This window comes from Gobius niger (genome assembly GCF_951799975.1).
Source record: "Gobius niger genome assembly, chromosome: 19".
Lineage (NCBI taxonomy): Eukaryota > Metazoa > Chordata > Actinopteri > Gobiiformes > Gobiidae > Gobius > Gobius niger.
In genome coordinates this window covers 12,299,303-12,321,553 of record NC_136870.1, presented here as the reverse complement: position 1 = coordinate 12,321,553, position 22,251 = coordinate 12,299,303, and the positions used below count along the sequence as shown (strand labels likewise).

At 44.0% G+C, this 22,251-nt stretch overlaps 1 protein-coding gene across 1 annotated transcript in view; it reads left to right on the top strand.

Annotated features, from left to right (window-relative positions):
* Positions 1 to 840: 840 nt before the first annotated feature.
* The window catches only part of LOC306979240 (double C2-like domain-containing protein alpha), a 34,755-nt gene continuing 13,344 nt past the window's right edge, over positions 841 to 22,251 (top strand). The window contains exons 1-6 of the mRNA XM_079578105.1: positions 841 to 1,197; positions 5,901 to 6,253; positions 7,219 to 7,298; positions 7,429 to 7,503; positions 8,982 to 9,091; positions 21,707 to 21,833. Coding sequence (XP_079434231.1) covers positions 5,905 to 6,253; positions 7,219 to 7,298; positions 7,429 to 7,503; positions 8,982 to 9,091; positions 21,707 to 21,833 — 741 coding nt within the window. The 5' untranslated portion in view covers positions 841 to 1,197; positions 5,901 to 5,904. The remainder of the gene's footprint in view (positions 1,198 to 5,900; positions 6,254 to 7,218; positions 7,299 to 7,428; positions 7,504 to 8,981; positions 9,092 to 21,706; positions 21,834 to 22,251) is intronic.

Below are 22,251 nucleotides of genomic sequence, written 5' to 3'. Positions count from 1 at the left end.
CAAACCCACACACACACAGACAATGCACATATTATCAGTCTCACAGATTCATGTTTAGTTTTGTTGAGGTTGGAGATGTAAATGAGAATGAATGAATGATTTAAATACAACACAGCATTTTTATTTTTGCAAAGTTAAAGGAACAGGCCACCATTTTTAGAGCTTAGACAAGTTGATAGGCACCTGTCTGGTCTTGGTGTGTGCCCTCAGTCACGCAAAACAATGGTAAATGGTCTCAACTTATATAGCGCTTTTCCACCTACATTAGGCACTCAAAGCGCTTTAATCAACAATCAACAATCAAAGATGTTGTTAGCATTTGGCCTCTCCTAATGTAGCTCCAAACGAGGGGTGAAGTTGGAAGCGACCACGTTCCTCCACGGGCACGCACACAGACCTGACAGGCACGCATCAACTCGTTTAAGCTCAGAACATACTGTATCACAGTATGGAAGAACTGTGTGCCCTGACTTAGTTTTAGTTCGACTGGTTGCTCTGAAAATGCTATATTGCGCTGACAAGGGACAAGAAGAACCCCCGAGAACATTTGCATTCAGATCCAATGCCATAAAAACGCTGTCTGGCAAACTACTGCCTATCTTAGCATAAAAGTCTGGTCTAATAATGAAACTTTGTCCTCAAGCAAGAGAGGTCGAAGTGTGTTTGTACAAGCCATTACAAAACAATGACATTAAAAAAAAAAGAGCATAACATTATATCTCATCCTCAAAAGGTTACGTTGACTCTCGGGGGGGATGAATTCAAGCCAAGCACAACATCCCCCAAAGTGACAGTAACAGGTCTGTATGTGTCTATGTGCAGTGGGCGGTTGGAGGGAGGGAGCGATGATGATGGCAGAGCGCGCGCGGCTGTGTGTGCACTGACAACACAAAGCCACGCGCGCGCGAAGGGAACATAAACTGCTATACCCCCATCCTCCTCCCGCTGTCTGCCCTCTGCTCCCCCGTTTTTCATCTCCTCTTGAACTACCCGAGCATTTAATTTTTAATGATAACGCGTGGAGCAGCCTCGTTTTGTGCCCCGCTCCTGCGCTCTCGCTCTCTCTCCACTCCGCCATCCTCTCCACTCTGCGCTCGTCCGTGCGCCCGCCACCTGTTAGTTTGTCTGGCTCCTCGGTACGCGCTGGAATCCACTTCCTTTGTATGAGGAGTTTGGACCGTAGCTGCTACCACTCAGGTAAAAAACAACAACAAAATCCTCTGTTTTGGCATCTTTAACTTCAGTGTTTTTTTGTAAAAGATCATTCACTTTGAGCGTGTTTTGTTTTCACTTGAGTTAACCGTATATGCAGTTTAATTCCTGCGATGTTTTCACCCAGCAGGCACGTGCAACATGTGTCAGCGTATGCTTTTATAGCCCTCCTACAAAATCTGTCACTTGGCTTTCACGCCTGTTATTCACACGCGGGATAGGATATATCTGTCACAGTGAAGTTTACCCACTAGACGTCTTAAAAATAACTTAGCCCATAATTGACAAGGGCTCACAGTCACCTCATTTACACATGTGACGCACCTAATGAGCAACTATAGCCGACTGTACAGTGAGAGACAGGGGCACTGTGCCATGTCATCTGCCTGTCAGCCCGGGAGCTTCTTATTTAGGCTACAGGTGAGGTGCTGGTGGCGAGTACAGGACACTGTAGGAAAATGGGCAAGTTGGTGGTGCAGCAGTGGTGCAAAGAAACGGCAGGTGAAATAACTAGTGTTACTTAGGAAGTGTGCATAGTGACTTTGATGTAAATCTGAAGGAGCTATCAATATGGAGTAAGGTGTCACATGTTGCACAGTGGAAAGATATGGAATGGTGGTATATGTCTTTTTTGACAGGACACAATGTTTTTGTTTTTTTTAAGATGACTGATTTGGGCGATTAACTTTTCACTTTATATAATATATTGTCATTATCATACTATACAAGCATGATCAAAACCATTCTCAATCCTGATTTAGTTTTAGACGCAGTTTATCCGTTTTTTAGCCACCATCCTTTTGAAGGCATTTATGTTGGCATATTTCAATGTACATATCGCCGGTAGAGTAAAAAGAAGTAGAAGAGTAGTAAGAAGCTATTATGACTAATAGTGCATGTGACTAAGTGCTAGTGTCTGGTGCACCTCGCCTGAGGTCCATTGTGGCTGGGAAAGGCTCCAGTAAGGAGACTGTGAATGTCTCTATAGAAAGTACGTTCTACATTTCTACATTAACATTTGAGTTGGACAAAATATTGAACTCCTTGCCACGGTCGCCACAGGTGGTAGAGCGGGTCATCTTGTGATTGGAAAGTCGTGGATTTGAATCCCAGCTCCCACAGATGCACCTTGTTGTTGTGGGTGACTGGTTTCTTACTGTAAAGCTTTTTGGGCCTGATAAAGGTGGAAAAGCGCTACATAAGTTGAGTCCATTTATCATTTACCATCTTACACCATGCATCCATACACTATTGGCAAATGAATAGGAAAATCCATTTAAGGGTACTTGGACTTGAGTGAGGACAATAAAAGAAGCTATGCCCCAAACCTGTAACCTTTCAAATCCAATGCATGATCTACTCCATGTGATTGCATAACTTCACTACAGGGGAGTAAGCATATATGACATGTATGCACAGATCGGGTGAATGAATTATGCATAGCAGCTCATTCATGTTGCTCGAAGGCTGTGGAGATGTCAAAATACACATGGTTGGATTTGCTAAAGAGCAGGAGACAGTATAGTGTGTCACATATCGCGGTGATAAGATAATGATGAAAGGAGGAGATGAGAAACACTCCAGCTGGCAGCATGGGGTGATCAATCATGAACTTGCTGGGAGCTTCTGCTGCCTTCTCCCCCCTGGCTGAGCTGCCTCTGCCTGGGGTGACTCTCTCTGCCTGAGTCTCTAGTGGTGGCGTTGGCGGATGGAGTAGCACCAGCTCTTGGCCACATGTGCCTGCCCTGAGAGGCGACTGACTGTGCACATTATATCAACAAGAAACAGCTCGCCAGCCAGTAACAACTCCATCTCCAACAACGAGGGGGGGTTAATGAACATGTGAAGCTATGGGCCATGTTTGTGTGAATTGCTTTCTGTGAGAAGTGAAACGTGAGTGGTTGAATCATATTGTTCACTGCAGAGGGTCATTATAGACACATAAATAGAAGTCAGATTCAGTCGGTAATGATACGATCACTTGGAAGCTTCATTAGCAGAAATAGTGGTAATTTTCCACTTAAAGCTCTGATGGTTTTCATCACTGGATAACAGTGAAGCTGTACTTTAGGAAATCCATTATTTTTTTCCGAATTGTTACGGCTGACTGAGAGCAAAAGCCACAATGGGCTTTAGGTTGGGTTCACATCAGTGGTGAGGCCTGGTTCAGTACAAAGACAACTCTTCACTCAGTAGACTTTGAGCAATTGAGAGTCATCAGTTCACTTCACTCACATGTATGTTCTCAATACTGTTTATCTGAGCCCGATCATGACATGACAGATATAAATCATTCTTCCACACAAACATTTCCCAGATAAAACATCAATAATCCTATTTTATTCTATTTTCGTCTTTTCTAAAGCCCATGATGGGATTATTCTACCCCACCCAACCCGAAACAGATGACTAACAACCTAAAATGTTTTGCCTCCACGGAGCTGACATATTCAGTAATTGTAAGCCCACTCAACAACAGCAGGAAGTGACAGATAGCCGTGACATTTACTATTAACTATAAACACCAGCTGAATTAAGCTTTCTTTTTGAAAGAAAGTAAACAGCGTCCATGTTTAATATACATGTGGTTATTTCACTCACCTTCGAAGTGAAAGTGAGACACATTCATCCACAAAGCGTTTCGAATGGACTGTCGGCCTTCACCTGTACAAAAGTGATGCATCTGTTGGTCAGTACACAGTGCTGAAAAATTGAATGCATATTATGTTATTTACTCATTTCAAAATTACACTCGATGTCCAAAAGGGTTCTGACGTAACTGGAAAGCTTAATGAAGGAGTGATGACCTCTCATCAGAGGCTCAAGGCTCTAGTAGTCATTATAACCATGCTACTCTGCACTCTAATGCCCCAAAATGGCCGTTGCTGACGCTATGACTGTGCGCCAGGGTCTGTCCAAGTCCTTTCACTCAGACGAGTAGAAAAAGTTTGCAGCTGGTGCACAGTGGTGCTGCGCTGGATTTGTCTGTTTCATGCGGTGCCAGTGAAAAGCTGGATGAGGCTCCATGTTCAGCTCACAGCTTGAGGCCCAAGTGAACATGACAGACGACCCTCACTGTCTGTAATTCAGATGAAGGTCAGCATCATCTCACGCCCACTTCCTCCCGGGTCTCACGGTCATAGCCACTGTGTACCACACGAAATGTATCTGTTTACCCGTCTGGTCCCAGAAGATGCAGACAATGGTCGACTCGTCCAATTGCCTGAGCTCTCTTTCAATCTGTAACACGCCCTAACTTGATGGTCATAAACAAACAACAAACCTCGATGTGTACAAAGCAAACGCTGCCCCAGCCTTTATTGATTAAACCAGGGCGAGCAGTCAGCCACCAAAAGGGTCACTGCAAAATGTGGTCAACGCCTGTGCAAAGCCTTCTGTCTTTAGAAAACAAAACCCACAGGTTGTTTGTAATACCTCCTCTTTAATTTGTACAGTCAAACCGATAAATAAATAAATACACAAAATCAATAAGAGAGTGAGGAGTGACGAAATGCTGCGATGTTAGTGCTATAAAACATAAAGACTGACTGCAGTGGATCTATGAGCATTTAAAGGAATGCACTAATTTTTAAGGTAATATATAATGCGGTATTTGGTGGCTTAGCTTTCATCCATGAGCTCGACAATCTTGACAAGGGATACATGTGGTTATTTCAATCATTCACAGACAGACAGACAACTGGGAATAGTTCAATGGCATTACATTGAACTATGTAATGCCATAGTTCAATGTAACAATGGCATTACATAGTTACATTGTCAGAGTTGCTAAATGCATATTAACTGTACACTTGCATAGTCCCTATTGTAACAGCTTTATATAGGTATGTGGTGAGTGACTCCGCACAGTTACCGGGACACTCTGTGTAAAAACGACAACATTCATCTTATAAAGCCAGTGCGTCTCAAACTCTGTGATTGTTAAGCACTTCAGATAACATTCATGCCCCAGCAGCTCATGCGCTATTTCTTATGGGATCATAATGATTCACGAGAGACTTCCATTGTTCACTATTTTTTCTCCTTACTGATAGACTCAAGAATGTTCAGATGTGCTCAATTGAAATGCTAATTTGGGCACACAGTAGTCCATGTTTTTGTCATTATGAGAGTAATAGCCTTTCTCCTTTAGAGCCATAATTGTGATGAGGGGGGATTTCAGTGAGAGCAAAAAAAAAAAAAAAACCCCTGACAAGCTCCCTTCCCTTCTATATGCCAATGAGACAGTTCCATTAGAACTTACAATATCTAGAGGGCTGCATAACAAACAAACTCACATTTTTCATCACCAGGCAATCAATAGCCCTGTCTTTTTGCTGAGAAGATGATAGCAGTGACTCAAACTCTCATCACTCTGGGCTGGGTATTTCCTTGTCTGTCTATTATCAATCTCAGTACAGAAAATACTACAACCTATGATGCTTGGAGACAATAATTCAGCCATTATTGAACTTAAACAAAACATTTCAAGCCACAATTTGGATCTTGGGGTTTTAGTTGTTTTTTGTATCACTAATAGCCTCAAGCTGCCTCAGTGTCCTTGCTTCCAAATCTTCAGACTGAATCAAAAGCTGTCTCTGTTGCCCAGGCCATCTGTTGCACTCATTCAGGAGTTTGTAGTCTGAAGTGTTCATCGGTAACTCTGTTTGTGTCTCTATGTGTTCCAGCCCTATGACTGTGCGGAAAGGAAAAACTTTAGCCATCTCCATCCAGGAGCACATGGCCATCGATGTCTGCCCAGGACCCATCCGGCCCATCCGGCAGATCTCTGCCTATTTCCCTCGTCTATCACCCACTTCCTCCTTATCAGAACCTCTGTCGCCCAGTCATGGCGCTGCGCCCGCGGCTCTGAGTCCAGGTAGCACTGGAAGTCACGGGGGCGTGGCCTCAGGAGGCAAGACTAGTGGAGGTCTGTTGTCACCTCTGTTACCAGGAGCAGCAGGAGGCGGGGGATCGCTGTCCGCCATGAGCAGCATGGACACTTCCATCGAGATCGACAGCTGTGACAGCGACGATAACAGTGAGTCATCAGCAGAAAATGCACCTGGTGGCATTCAAATAAAGCCCCCGCTCAAATCCTGACGGGAAATGCCAAAGTTTGTCAAGATAGAGGGGGTCGGCTTTTAGACAGTCGAGAGCAGGCTGGTGCTGAGGCCGTAATGAATGTGCATCCTCTGCTGCAGCTTCCCAGAAAGACCAGTAATCAGCTGTTTGGCCCGCAGCTGTTTAGCCTGGATTAGGAGGCTGCTGTGCACTAACACCACTCCGCTGTCTAACACTGTATGCTTAAGCCGCACATAATAAACACTTGAGAGACTCATGATGCAGGGTCTGCAGGAATGTTGACATCACCATGGTGATGAGATCCACCTGAGCCCAGCCTCGAGATGCAAACAATACCACCAGACCTATACATACTCATACGTACAACAAGCTGAGATATCTTTGGCCTCATCAGAACGACAGATCTTTGGCTCACACAATGCACAGGGCTTAGGATTTCTTCAGCTATGATACTATTAGCATAAATAGCCTGAGGTCCCATCTGTTATCTTCAGCCAGATCTGTTAGGCCTATATTTTTCGACATTTTCTCATCAGTTTATTAATATGTTGCTCTTGCGCTATTAAAATGGATCTTTGCAGTGCAGGTGTCAAGTCTCTAAAAATGGAAAGCGATTAATTAAAAGTAGGACTGGATGTGTGTATGCCTTGCCCATGTTAACTGAAATACACAACAAAAACAAAATTAAACACCTAAATATGAATATTATTGATTTATAGTAGTGTTATGGAGCATTTGGTTCTCCGATTTCCTTGCAGAGCATTAAACTTAACATAAAACAATCTGTGCTCTCTTAAGGTTGAGGTCTTACCTATGGCTGACATTTAGAAGTTTTTCCTCTTTCATATCTTTTCTTTTTTTGTATTACAAAATCACCACAGAAGCAATTACCAAACTAACTGACTCATAATTGCCTTTCAGCTTCCTTGGGGACGCTTGAGTTTGACCTCCTATATGAACGCGCCACCAGCTCATTACACTGCACTGTACTGAGAGCAAAGGTATGTTCACAACTATGTATAAACTTTGTATATAATCCGCCTTTACCCCTTAATGAATATCCCGCTTTTAGAGGTTCTCTGTCATTTATTAATTTGCTGTTCGCTCTGTCTTTGTCTTTGCCTCCATAAGGGTCTGAAGCCCATGGATTTTAACGGTTTAGCTGATCCTTACGTCAAGCTGCATCTGCTGCCAGGGGCTTGCAAGGTTTTCATTTTTATTATTAGCGCATGACGTCCGTGATCAAATTTAACCCACCATCAAACATTAGAGCATAATTTATTAAGTGTGATTCTTTACACTGTTGAACACTGTAAGTGAGTACACGCTAGGAAAAGTTTGATACATTACAAAAAGCCGAATTCCCAAGGATAATATGACACTTTATAGCTGAGTCGTATTGATGCAGACGCCATTAAACTTGGAGGCCGTTGCTCAAGTACAATCACACACTCGGGGCTGGTGTCCAAAATATATATAAAAAAGAATTAGTTTGTAGACAACACAAAACACTTCATGTAGCAGCCCAAATGTGTGGTTTATAATGCTATCCATCACAAATGCACTTTTAATATATTGGCAACACAACTGAAAATCTTAAAGCAGAACTAAGTAACTTGTTTACCGTAATACATATTTGTTGTAGTCCCTCTGGGGGTAATACAAGTGTTAATGGGATTATTGGGGGGTCTTTCATCTCCCCCTGGTGTCTTTGTATAGAAAAAAAAGGATTGCTGCTTTCCTGTCTCCGGGTCGGAAGCGCAATACACACTAATAGAATCACGAAGAAGAAGCTAACAGGCTAACTGTGGGCTAGCACCACTTAAACAGTATTTACAGCCAGTGAGTGAAAAAAATATCTCCATTGTGTAATTGGATGTACAATATCCCTCTCTTCCTTTGTCTTTTCTTTCAGCATTAAAAATGCAACATGCTACGACACCTGCAGTGGCATGACTTACTTAGTTCTGCTTTAAGACAATACTCTTTACAGTTTTCTTTTGTTAAAGGTGATTATGGAACTTTTTATGTGGAAAAAAATAACAACTTATATGAGTGCGTAGTTGACCTTTTAGTGACCCAGCAGCTGTATGGGTGGTTACGACCCTCAAAACAATTGATCCTGGAACGCTCCAGGATCAATTGTTTTGAGGGTTTTCTCTCCCCAAAAAATCCATTGATCCTGGAGCATTACAGAGGCCACCATGATGGAAAGTCAAGTCGCCGTGCTCCACCCATACAGCTGCTGGGTCACTGAAAGGTCAAACATGCACTAATATCAAGTTTTATTATTAAGTTTGTTTTTACTGCATAAAAAGTTCCATAGTGCACCTTTAAATATCAACAAGAAAAGTTGTACAAAGTGCTCGGAAATGGTTCATGGTTTACTTTTCTTGCATTTTGCAGTCAGCAACCAAATGTCTGTTCAGGGAAGGGCTGTACAATATATTACTAAATTAGTGTTGCTAAAGTAGCGCAATATTAAGATAGATGAAGTAGTGACACAATATCTGTTACGTTAAGAAGTCGTTCCAATATGTTTCTCTGCACATGTCAGTCATTCAGGGAAATAAAAATTTGGACAGACACCACTAAAAGTTGTTTGTAAAGAATAGGACAGCTGGTCAGGCTGGCTAAAACAAAACCATGTAATACCTGCATGCTATTTTTACTCTCTCTGATAGGCCAATAAGCTGAAAACAAAGATTGTCCGCAACACTCTGAACCCAGTCTGGAACGAGACGCTGACCTATTGTGGGATCACAGAGGAGGACATGTATCGCAAAACACTAAGGTTGGTAGATGCCTGAAAAGGGTCTATTTTGGTCCTGTTCACCAAAAACCTGACTTTCCATTAGTGAAGATGCCTTATCACCCACAGCAGTCTCTCTTACGAGTCTAAAAGCTTCTTATGTCCGACAGTGTCCGGCAACGTAACAAAAGATCTCCCTTTTCTCCGCTTAAACCCAACCGTCTGGCTCCGTTCACTGCTACTTGAACAGCGTTGACATATTTGGGTCAGACATTGCACTGCGGGGTGTTTCCTCTCGCTGACCCCCTCTAGAGGTGACAAAAGCTGTGAATTGTCTCTAAAAGTTTTGGTGTGATTTTAAAATGGAACTTGATATCTTGGGGGCTTACGACACAGGGCCGCGAGATATTGTTCTTTCAGCAAAAGAACGTATTGAAATGTGTGAACACTACGCTCAAGTCTAAAATAGAAAGTCGTTTTAGGCAGCAATTTACACCCTATAGGGCCATCATCAATAATGCACAGTGTAGGTACGCTGAAAAATGGAGCAAACCAAGAGAAACGCTTTCCAGTCTAGCACCACTTTAAAATATGATCCTTCACCCGTTCCGGCGACATATGGGAGGAAACGAGAAAGAATGCATCAAAGAGAAGAAGAGGTTTTCATTTCCGCAGCAGCAGCCAACCAGAACATACAGTAATGGAGGGATTTAAGACCTCCTGAAATGAGATTGTTTTTAGCTTCCACATATAATCAGCTTTACATTATGCAGAAGATGCAAGCAGAAGAAGTCTATTTTTGAATGTATGAGCACAGTGATGTTGGTAGGGAGTTGGGGCCCACACTGCGGGTATCCACTGCTCCTCCTGACATGTAGCCCGGAGACACTGATTGAGGGGTATGTCAAACACAGTGGACAAATTTCCCTACAGGGACTTTAACGTATATACAGTGCATCTCTGGCTCCAATTTGGTGTCTACACCTACACATTTGAGGAAGGGCCGAGTACATCTGATGATAAATGTATCTTTGAGTCTGTACTGCAATCTCACAGAGGAAATATCACACACTTATAATCATTTGTTGTATGAAGTATACACGGTTTTAATGTCCTATACCTTTTATTTCCAAATATTGAAAGAAGAACAACATTCATTTAAATCGTTGGTTGTGGTCCAAACTCTTCCCTACCGTTGCCAAAGCATTCCTAACATCCCAATTCTTCAGCGGGATGGGTTTTTCATGGAGCAATACTGTTCTGGTGAAAACAAAAAAAACAGCCTGCACACAAAGCTATCTTTCACAAATGTCTGTTTTATATAATATACTGATGGACAAAACAAATTTCATTCCACAAATAAAATTAAAAAAAAAAAAAAAATCAGGTATAGAGTTCGGGAAATCCTACAGTTACCATGGAGATCCGCCATCTTTGCAGCTGTTACGTTACATTTTCCATAGACTAACATTTGCTAAAAACTGTATAAAAACTGGAGAGAAAAGCCATGGCTAGCTGTTGAGCTACTACTGGTAAATACATCTAATACCAGTATTAAAGTATAACTCCAGTATTTTGCCTTTTAAAATCTCCATTAGTTTATTATCGCTGCAAATCCCATTAAGCTTAGCGGTATGACATCACATTCCCGAACTCTATGGGGCCTTTAAAACAAAACAGTTATGCCAAGTGCTTTCCATTTATTATTCCTTTCTCCTTCAACTCTGAATCACAACACTTTATCCAGACATTATCTATTTACTTGTACAAGAACAAATATACGGTTCAACACACTCAACAACTGCGGCCATTGTAGTAGGAAACACATTATAGCGGCAACGGGCCTCGCACTTGACTCACTGACCTATGATAATCTCACTCTCGAGGCTCCTTCACACTGTTCCAATCCAACTGACGTGTCCACTTCCTATTTCTTCTGTCGCCTTTGGTTTTCGCCGCTGTTCTGTTTTGCAGTCTTGTCCTTTCATCTTTATTCATCGCTAAAACCGCCTTGGTATGTGTAGCAGTTAGTCGTAGAAGCGCCGCTTGACTTACTCCGTGTGTTGTTTAAGTAAGAAGACGGTTGGGTACTGATCCATAGAGATTGGATTTCATGGAGGAAACATTGATTGGAAAAATGTAGCATGTTCAGTTCCTTGTGCGGGTGGAGACAGCTGCTGAATACTTTCCCATTTTCTTTGGAGGAGAGCTTTAAGAGCAGCCAGTTCTCCTTCAAAAACAGCGCAGCAGCAAAAAAACAGCAACAATCTATTGTGGCTGCCATTTCAAACATTTTGGCCTAAATATTTTAGACACTGGATTTGCTGCCTCTCTACAACATGCCACGTTATTGCTGGCACATGTATATTGCGGGGACGAATAAATGCAAGTGACTGGAGAAGAGTTTTCAGAAGTAGTATTATCTGCTATAGTGGAGAATACTTGTAAGCTCTTGTACAGTATCTAGATATGGGAGCTGCTTTAATGTACCATATGTTAGAAGCCCCTTTCAATGTTCTGCTCCTGTGAAGTAGCCCTATCTCCAGCTCCAGTGCGCACTTTTAAATTAGGCCCGAGTCACATAAAAGCGGCTCCATTTCTCGCGTGACAAATAAGGTTTTTCATCTTCCCTTTTTTTCTTCTGCTCTACCGTATTTACATAGAACACAGAAAAGACAATAGCTCACTGGGCTCTGGATAAACGCTTGCATGCTGATTCCTGACTTCAGCTCACTTGCATGTCCCTATTTGCATAATGGGGCCTGGATTTTATTGCTATGGACCATATCAGTATTCACCGTGCCAAAGTAAACATATTTTCCTTGGTGTGTAACACATGAGACGTGTAATTTAATATAGTACGTGATTTGACCACCTTTTATACATTTTGTCTATCTCCATAACAAATGCAGCTATAAATCTAGTGTAAAAGTTTCCCGGGTCTATAAATATGTACTTAGATGCGCACCCAAAGGAGAAAGAGAAGCAGTATATTGCATGCACGTACACATACCCGCTGCAGTAGTTGCTGTTCCCTTTCTAATTCAGGTCAGGTTTGTGTCAACAGTTGCCCTGTGCCGTTATTGTGTTGCAGCAACATTGCACATAATTAGATGAGTCAGAGCCAGTGTTGCCCCCTCGAAATCACCAGGGAGAATCAGTTGGCTTTTCAAAGTTTATTTCGAGCTCAAATAGTACAGAAAAGAAAAGGGTAAACATAGGTCCCCTGTGAACAAAGAATAAAAATAGTTTTTAGCGTACTATGGATTAAGTTAAAATAGATAGACAAAACGACACTTACACGTCCCAGATGTGACAAGGCTTAGGCCACGGCCCGACTACTGCGCCACAGCTTCTGGACTGAGGCTGTGGGCCTAGCTCTTTTAAACTAGCATAAACAGGTCACGTGATGGATGCGCTTCCGGTTTCAATTAATAAAAAGACAGTGTTTAATTTAGCGAAAAGATGAATAAATACTGTTATTTACAGTGAACCATTTACCAACAATAAGAAAGCGCTTAAATACTTTGTCGAAAATGGGCTGACAACACCCTCCCCCACTAAAAATAATGTTAAACCAACATTCCCTTAATCCTACTGGGGGGTCTTACTTGACTTAAACCATAAATTGTAGCAAATAAACAATTTTAACCACGACAATACTTCACAAAAGAGTCCAGGCTAAAAGAAAAGTGTCCGTTATCCAAGAGTCCTTTGGCACGGCGGTACACGCAGGTTTAAAGGTCCATTTCCGTATTTGGGTAGATAGTCCGTTGAAGCATTGGTGGGCCCCAGAATCTTCAGAAGTGACTCAAGGAAAATACCTTCTACCCAAGATTTTGTAGCAGCATAGCAAACCAACTTAACAAATAGCATGTACTACTTAAACAATAATTAAAGTACATTTACTACTATTGCACATATCTCTATTGCACACAAGCCACATACTTTAAAGTGCAAAGTGCAAAGTGCAACTCAATTAGCAGGTACGTAAAGTGCATGTTACCACTGCATTATGACTCGGAATTAAAAAGGATATAGGTTGGCCGAGGTGCTGAAGAAGCCGTCTCGGACCCTCGCTGGTTTGGACACACCGACAGGACAGGTCTGCACTTCCCGGACCGTGGGCTCACCAAGCTGGTCGTAGGTGTACCAGCGCCTGGGCCGTCTGGTTCTGACAGGTCTTGCAGATCCCTCCGAGGAGTCTGAGGAGGATGCCTCTCGCTCAGATGAATCCGCTTCCTGTACTGGCTCTGGCTCCGGGTCAACCTCGGGGATCAGGATCACCACTTCAGCTCTCTCCTCAGCAGGTGTAGCTCCCTGTTCCGGCTGTCTTGGAGTGGGGACTCTAGGTTGGAACTCTCTGGCAGTTGGATTGAGCGGCTGAAGAGCGGGTTGGGGTGGCGTGACGAGATGGTAGTCTTCCTCACTAGAGCTCTCTGTACCTGCAGGCTGGATGTTGCACTTAACACTTGTCCCTCTTCCTGGCGACGTTCTGGTTCTCCTGCTTCTCCTTTTAGGGTTGGGGACGACAGGCGCTGGTTCAACCAGGTAAGGACAAGGTAAGAGTAAGTTTCTGTGCAGCACACGTCTTCTCCCTACAGCATTCAGAGGCTCAACCACATAGACAGGGCTTCCAGGGCCTTTGTTCTCCCTCACCACATGGACAGTGTCCTCCCAGTGACTGCGGAGCTTCCCCGGACCACCTCGAGGCGTGAGATTTCTCACCAATACATGGTCACCCGGGTTCAGCGTGGAGCTCCAGGCGCGCTGATTGTAATAATCTTGGCCCCTTTTTGCAGACTTTCTCATGTTCGTCAGGGCAATGGCATAGGCTTCCTGCATTGCCTCTCTCCACTTCTCCGCATAGCCAGCAGGGGTCTGTTTCTCTGCATCACCGAGCTTCTTGGGAAACAAGAGGTCAACTGGGAGGGTTGGCTCACGTCCAAAAAGCAAGAAGAAAGGGGAGTACCCTGTCGCCTCGTGGATGGTGGAGTTGTAGGCATGAACTACTTTGTTGAGGTGCTCCTTCCATCTGGCCTTTTGTGTCTCCTCCAGTGTCCGCAGCATACTCAACAGAGTCCTGTTAAAACGTTCGGCAGGGTTAGCTTGGGGGTGGTAAGGTGTAGTGCGAGAGTGTTGAATACCACCATATTCCTGGAGCTTCCGAAACAGCTGGTTCTCAAACTCTCTCCCTTGGTCGTGGTGGATCCTGGATGGAAACCCAAAGCGTGGGATAAATTCGTCAAACAGCTTTCTGGCAGCAGTTTTCCCAGCCTTGTCTTTGGTTGCGTAGGCCTGAGCGTATTTAGTGAAATGGTCCACTAAAACCAGGATATACTCTTCCCCTCCGTTGCTTTTCTCCAGATGTAAAAAGTCTATTGAGACCATCTCGAATGGTGCAGAAGTTTCAATGCTTTGAAGTGGTGTCCTTGTGACTCTGTTGGGCCTTTTGTTTTTGATGCAGCTGCAGACACGTGTAACGTAGTGCTCCATCTCCTGCCTCATTTTTGGCCAAAAGAAGCGCTCTCGGGCCAGGGCCACCATCCGGTCAGCACCCAAGTGTCCCATCTCCTCATGGAGGTACTTGTACACCAGGGGCTTCAAGGGCTCTGGCACCACCAGTTGCAGCCTGTTGTTAGTCTTCCTCCACAGGAGTCCATCTTCACCCAGCTGCAGCTTTGTCCATTCTCTCAGGAGAACCCGGACTTGCTCACTCTCTGCAGCTTTGTCTCTGTACTTCAGGTAAGTGTTTTCTCTTTTCAGGTTAGAGACCCTCTGGATGGCTGGATCTGCATTCTGCTGGGCCTGGATGTCTTGGATGGAGAAGGGCTGAAGGGGTGGTACAGCACTGCCATCTGGTGGTAGGACATCCACATTACAGGTGACAGCAGAAATCCAGTTGATCTCACCTGTTTGGCTGCTTTTGACTGCTTTACAGATGCTGTCCATGACCTCCGGCTCACACTCTTCCGTGCACTCCTGCATGATGGTTCTGATGGGCTTAGGTCTGCGAGAGAGAAAGTCAGCATCTGTGTTAGCTGTTCCAGGTCTGTACTTGAGTGTAAATCTATAGTCTGCCAGCTCTGCAACCCAGCGGTGACCCGTGGCGTTGAGTTTTGCCGACTTGGTAACGTAAGTGAGTGGGTTATTGTCACTGTAGACTGTGAAGTGTGGCGCGTGGAACAGGTAGTCACGGAAACGCTCTGTGATGGCCCATTTCAGTGCGAGGAATTCCAGTTTTCCTGAGTGCAGCTTGTAGTTCTTCTCTGCAGGCGTCAGGGTTCGGGATCCGTAGCCAATCACTCTCAGTGCGCCATCTTGTCGCTGGTACAGCACAGCACCGAGCCCTTGCTCTGAGGCGTCAACATGGAGAATGAAAGGCTGCTCGAGGTCTGGATATGCCATAACAGGTGGATTTGTAAGTTGGTTCACAAGCGTCTCTAAAACTGCTCTGTGTATTTCTGTCCACTGAACCGGAGAGGAGGGTGGGAGCTGAGCACCTGAATGTTTTGTCCCCTTTTTGTGGCAGTGTTTTGGCTCACCTTTGGGCTTTGCCAGCAGCTCATACAGTGGCTTTGCAGTCCTGGAGAAGTCCTGGATGTAAGCTCTGTAGTAGCTCAAGAATCCCAGGAGCTTCCTCACCTCTCTCACTGTAGCTGGGGTCTGGTACGTGAGCGCCTTTACTGCCTCCACCTCTCTTGGGTTCATCCTGTATCCTTCTGCAGAGATCACACGACCAACATACGTTACTTGTGGCTTAAACAACTCACATTTTTCGGCTCTCAGCTTCATCCCACAGGCTCTCTGTCGCCGCAGGACTTGTCTGACGTTTTCCACATGTTGGTCAAATGTGCGGCTGAAAACAAGGACATCATCCAGATAGGGCACACAGACTTCATCCCTCAGATCTCCCAGGCATCCCTCCATGTGGCGTTGAAAAGCAGCCGGGGCATTTGAGAGGCCAAAAGGGATCCTGGTCCACTCATAGAGTCCCCATGGTGTAATAAAGGCTGTGTATGGTCTGCTCTTCTCGCTCATGAAGCCTTGGTGGTATGCTTTGCCCTGGTCCAGGACGGTGAACCAGGAGTTTCCACCCAAGTTTTCCAGGATTTCTTGGATCCTGGGGATGGGATGACGGTCTGGCCAGGTCTTCTCATTCAGCAGCCTGTAATCAATGCATAACCGGAGAGTGCCGTCCTTTTTCCTGACGCAGACTACCGGTGAAGAGTAAGAGGAATAGGACTTTTGAACCCAACCTCTACTCAACAAATCCTGAATGTGAGCCTTGACTTCCTGATACAGGTGTCGGGGTATGGCATTGTATGTTCTCTGGACAGGAACAGAGTCTTTCAAATTAATGTCCATTTGCAAACCAGTGACACAACCAGCATCCCACTCATCTCTGGCAAACACGTCACCCTCCTCCACCAGCATCTGACGAACTCTGTGCTGCTGCTCTGCCGAGAGGTGACTCAGATCTACAGGCGGGACCCAGGGCTCCCTCTGTGGTGCTTGACTGGGCTGCTCCGGTGAGGATGTGGCACTGCCCTCTGGTGACTTGGGCTCTAGTGGATAAACAGCATCAACACTGTGTAACCAGCCAAGCGTTGTGCGGCCACAAAGTTTAATATCACAGTCTGTTGTGTTTTCAACAGTTACCTTAATCCTTGTATTCTCTTGATGTTGAATGAGCTGTTCTCTTACTTTGAGTCCTGTGGGCCACGGTGTCTCCGGGTTAGGCTCCAACACGACGTGAGTTCCACAGAGCAAACCTTGCTGTAGGTAGTTGCATTGCACTTGGATGGCGTTCCTCTTTGGGACAGTAACTGGCATTCTTCCCAGACGAGCAATGTGGGGGTTGTTTTCAGGTGACGGCTTCTGTAAAACAGTTAGAACAGCCCTCGCAGTTTCCTGACCCACATCAAGTGCTGAACAAAATCTCCTTACCATGTGACCAGAAGGAAAACAGCTTCCAAGACCCTCATTTGCCAAAGCCAGCTCCTCAATTACATTAAATCCAATAATAGGACGTTCCAGATCTGTAGAGGCGACTAAGATAGGAACAACTACTGGTTCATCACTCATCCCAGCAACAGCATCTTGTGACAGTGCAAACTTCACTTCAATCCAGCCCTGGTATGGAATCTTTGTCCCATTTGCTGCGGACAGATCCAGCCCTCCTTCTTCCAGTAACTCTTCTACAGGCCTCACAGTAACATGGGGTAAGTGTCTCTGCTTCCACTCATCTCCAATAATGGACACTTGTGAGCCAGTGTCCCACAGCACTTTGGTGTCAACATTGTTCATTGTGGCTCGAACAAGGCACCTCCTCCCCACCAGCTTAGCCGTTTGATGTTGTTTACCAGTGAGGGGCGCTGTGGTGCAGAATATGTCTGTGTTCTTACCAAGATGTACGCTGGTTTCGATCTTGTTGGTGGAGGCTGTGGTGTTCCTAGGCGCTCTGCGGCAACCAACGGCCCAGTGGTCTATGCTCCCACACTTGTAGCAGTGGTCGCATTTCCCCCCTGGATTGGTCCGCTGGCACTGGTGACACTGCCGGTTGGGGCGTGTCCTTGGCGGTGGTCTGTTGTAGCTGTGGCTGGCTTGTCCCCATGGTGGTGGTTGTCCGGGTGGCTGGTGCAGGCTTGACAGCTGAGTGGTGAGATTCTGAATGGCTTCACAGATGGCTTTGTTCCCCTGGTCTACTTTCTCCATCAATGTGTCACGTTTTTCAAACTTTTGCTTTTTATAACTGGTAGAGTTACTGTCATAACTGCTGCTCTCTGAATCAGTGAAATGTGAATCATTACTCACCGCTAACACCTTGGCTCTGGATTTGCTTGACAGCTTGCCCTTCCTCTCCATCTCCAGGTTGTAGGCGGCGGTCATTTTCTCCAGCAGAACTTCATCAGTCACTTTTGGATTTTGCAAATATGGCTTTAAGTCAATACGGATGGTGTCATCTCGGAGTCCAGTGAGTATGGTTTGCAAAAATTGATTTTGGATGAGCTCTGGGCTGTACTTCAAGCCAGTGTCTGCTCTCTCTGAAGCAAAGAGTATCTGTTGCCTCAAGTCCATAGCTCGAACTAAAAACTGGACTGGAGTCTCTCCGTGATCTTGTGCAGCACAAGTTAAGGAGTGGTACAGCTCATTAGCATCTTTTTCAACAAAATGAGTCCGCAATATTTGTTTCAGAGCTTTCAATGACAAATCATCTCTACTTTCCAGATAACTTCGCAGTTTTGTTCCTGGAATCATAGCTTGAAGGACTGCATCAATAATTTCGCATTCATCATATCCCTTCTTTAATGCTTTTGTAATTTGTCTTTCTAAACTTGCATATCCCAGCTTATCCGTTTGATTATGTTCACCAATTTGTCCATTAATTTTCAAGTCTTTTCTATACATTGGGTGAACAACAGTTTGAGTTCTTTCAGACAAATTATTAGCGGCAGTAAGCGTGGTGGCAGAGGTGCGTGGTCTTACCACAGGTTCCGTGTTGCTGGGCGCAGTACCAGCTGTGTCCGCCAGAGGGCGGCGTGGCGACGTGGGACCAGACGTAGACAGCGTTTTTCTCAGTTCATCAATTCTGTCATTTATTTTCAATAACAATGACATTCCTCCATCTTCAAGCGACGTGACATCCTCACACTCCAAATGCTGCAGAATTAGCCTTCTCAATTTGCGAGGTGAGTTTTTATCTTCATCTTCAACATTTATTTCAAGTGTAGTGCATATTTTAAGAAGTTCCGAAGCAGGTAAGGCAATTAGCTTTCCCTCGATTTCTTCCAGCATATTATCCCATTCAGACACTTGTTCGTTAAAGTCTGGCATGATTGGAAAGTCTTTTACCTTGGCTTTGATCGTGACTTGCGGTGGGTTGTGTCGTCTTCCTTGACCTCGCTTCCGTTAGCATTAGCTCCGTGATAGCTTCGTGTTGGCGTCTCTCGTAGCGTATTCCACTCACGAATATAGTCCACACACGCGCTCCGGTAGCCACAATCCACGGTAGCGAGCCAGGTCATCCACAAACTTAATCCGACCGGGCAGAAACACCAAGATTTTGTTGCCCCCTCGAAATCACCAGGGAGAATCAGTTGGCTTTTCAAAGTTTATTTCGAGCTCAAATAGTACAGAAAAGAAAAGGGTAAACATAGGTCCCCTGTGAACAAAGAATAAAAATAGTTTTTAGCGTACTATGGATTAAGTTAAAATAGATAGACAAAACGACACTTACACGTCCCAGATGTGACAAGGCTTAGGCCACGGCCCGACTACTGCGCCACAGCTTCTGGACTGAGGCTGTGGGCCTAGCTCTTTTAAACTAGCATAAACAGGTCACGTGATGGATGCGCTTCCGGTTTCAATTAATAAAAAGACAGTGTTTAATTTAGCGAAAAGATGAATAAATACTGTTATTTACAGTGAACCATTTACCAACAATAAGAAAGCGCTTAAATACTTTGTCGAAAATGGGCTGACAACACCAGCATTGTAATGGCCATGCATTGGTTTCTATTCGAGATGAACAAGGGTCAAACTGATTAAGTTATAATATGGAGAGATGCAGTGTGGTGCTTGTAAGTCAACGGTTGAAGAGCTCATCCTTGTAATATTATGACTTTATAATTTAAAGCCACACTGACATTTCACCCTCTAGACAGAATACGAGCATTTATTTCATTATGGGTGCTTTTATTGGTGAAAAATACCCCATAAACTTGTGTCTTTACTTACTCTCCTCGAATCTTTCCTGGAAACGAGACAACATCGGCTTGTCTCCTTGGAAGTGTTGCTGCTTTACTTTGACTCTATTCTATGTTTATACCATATCACAGTCCCTCCTTCAAATGCTTTATGGGAGTGTTGTTGGTACCTGGCTGAGCAATAGGAGCACATTTGGCAATGGTGGGATGGGGCACCTTTTGTGCTGATATCTGCCTATAGACTTTAACCGGGCTGCAGCAGGAGCCTGGGCTTCTGTTTTAGACTTGACTACAGTTGCACCAACAGTTTCGTCATGTAAACATATCAAATAATCACTGAGGTATACTTACAATCAGAAATAACTTTTGCATCGCGCTTTTCATTCACGCTCGCTAACAGGAGATATCAGTGAAATGTATAAAAAGTGGATAAATGATATTTTTCATTTGCATAACTTGGTATTAGGGCTGGGCACTAAATACCTGTTTAACAATAACATTATGGCATTGGGGAAAAAACGTTTAGGTACAACTGGTATTGAAAATATAAAAGCATTGAAAGCAGGTACCAATGAAAAGCTCACATCTTTAGAGAGCAAGTTTTGATGCCTGTTTGGTCCAGATACAGTATTGAAGGAAGTGACTTGTTTTTTTCAGCTCAAATAAATGATACAAATGTAAATGTTTTCTGGTTCTAGTTGGCAAATATTTTCGTATAGGTATCGAAAAAAAAGTATCGTTCAGGTATCAGTATCGTAAAGTATTGTTAAAGTACCGGTATGGAAAAAAAATGTAATAGTACCTATAGCTCTACGTGGTACTGACTGTGGAGATATAATAGGCCCAGATGTGGCAGCCCAAGTTAGAGAACTGGAACAACCTCTGACTTATAAACTTAACTCCCTACGAGATAAAACTCCGGGCTCAAGTGGGCCGGTCTAAACTTTAAAACCCCAGGTCCGGAATCCGGCTCCAGCACGCCCCTGACATTTGGTATTATATTTTAAGTTTTACAACAGCAGCAACTTGATCGGCAAATTTGGTTTGAACTGTTTCTGGAAGCACCAATAATTGTAATTGAATTGTAATACAGTTTGTGGGGAGAAAATGGGTTGTCCTGATTTAGTCATAAACTGGCTGAAATTCTGGAGAGGAGAGTGAAAGATTGTGAGAAATGTTTGTTAGAGAATAAACAATGGTGTTCGAGAGGATAGAAGAAAAATAGGCAGCAGTCTGGATGTCTTATACGGGAGAAGTTTATTTACCATCGGTGCGGGATCCGGAGACATGAACTCGAGACATTGCGCTATTTTATACTACCATTAAAATATTACTAGAATACATTTTTAACCTGGGATGGGAAGGTATAAGAGCAAGTCCCTTAACTCTCCTCCGTCCACCTTCCTTAACTCTTCTTCCTGTAGCCAAAGTAATGTGCCTGGGGGTATCCTGTAGGGGTGCGAATTTGGTCTGAAACTGTTTATACTGTATGTGTGCACTTGAACTGAATTTTGATCTTTAAACATAAATTGCTATTCGCACAGCTCCAGCATCTGGCACAAAAATCTGCTCAACAGCCATTAAACTGACGCCTGACGAAAAAAGGGAACAGCCGAACGACAAAGAAACTCAATACATTCTGTTCCATTCTTGAGATGAAATGCATCGTTGTGTGTTTTTCTTGAGCTAATTTCCCAACCTTGTTCTGACTCTGAGTTTGAGTCTGAGTTTTAGCCCCCATCATTCCTCCCTCATTAAACCAAGCCTTTAAATATAGATAACTCTATTCAGCCTGTCTGAATGATAATTGCATCCTTGAGCGTGAGCGCATTTCTTGTGTATGAAACATCGTCATAGTACCTGCGTAATTAATGGTGCTCACTCTTCTTATGTTTATTCATATTTTGCATGTTTTCTCTCTCCTCTGCCCCCTCTGTCTCTCTCATAGGGTGTCTGTGTGTGACGAAGACAAGCTGACACATAATGAGTTCATCGGGGAGTCGCGGGTGGCCTTGCGCCGCGTGAAGCCAGACCAGACCAAACACTTTAACATCTGTCTGGAGCATCCCCCTCCTGTGAGGCACTCCTGCATCAGAAACAGCCCCGTCATTAAAAAGAAATGAGGACTTGGGAGAGCTTCTTAGCACCAAATTAATTAAAGACTTCGGCTTTAGGAGCACTTCCCATTTAAGACAAGAAGAGCAGCAGCAATTGGAAACTCAGCGAGAAATTACTGTTGCACTTTTGACACAACCAGAGATATGGAAAAAAAGATTACTAAAAGGCCACTCAACAAATTATAGAAGGTGTAGCAAACCATGTTGAACAAGAAACTTTTTGCTTTGTAATAAGAATAGGAGGATTAGACAAATAAGAAAGTACCCGTTCCCTGAATGATGAATGCCATGATATTTATATATTATGGAAAGTGGATTTGACGTCTTGTTAGGCTTAAGAGTCAGTATCTCCTTGGCAAAAACTATAATAATAATA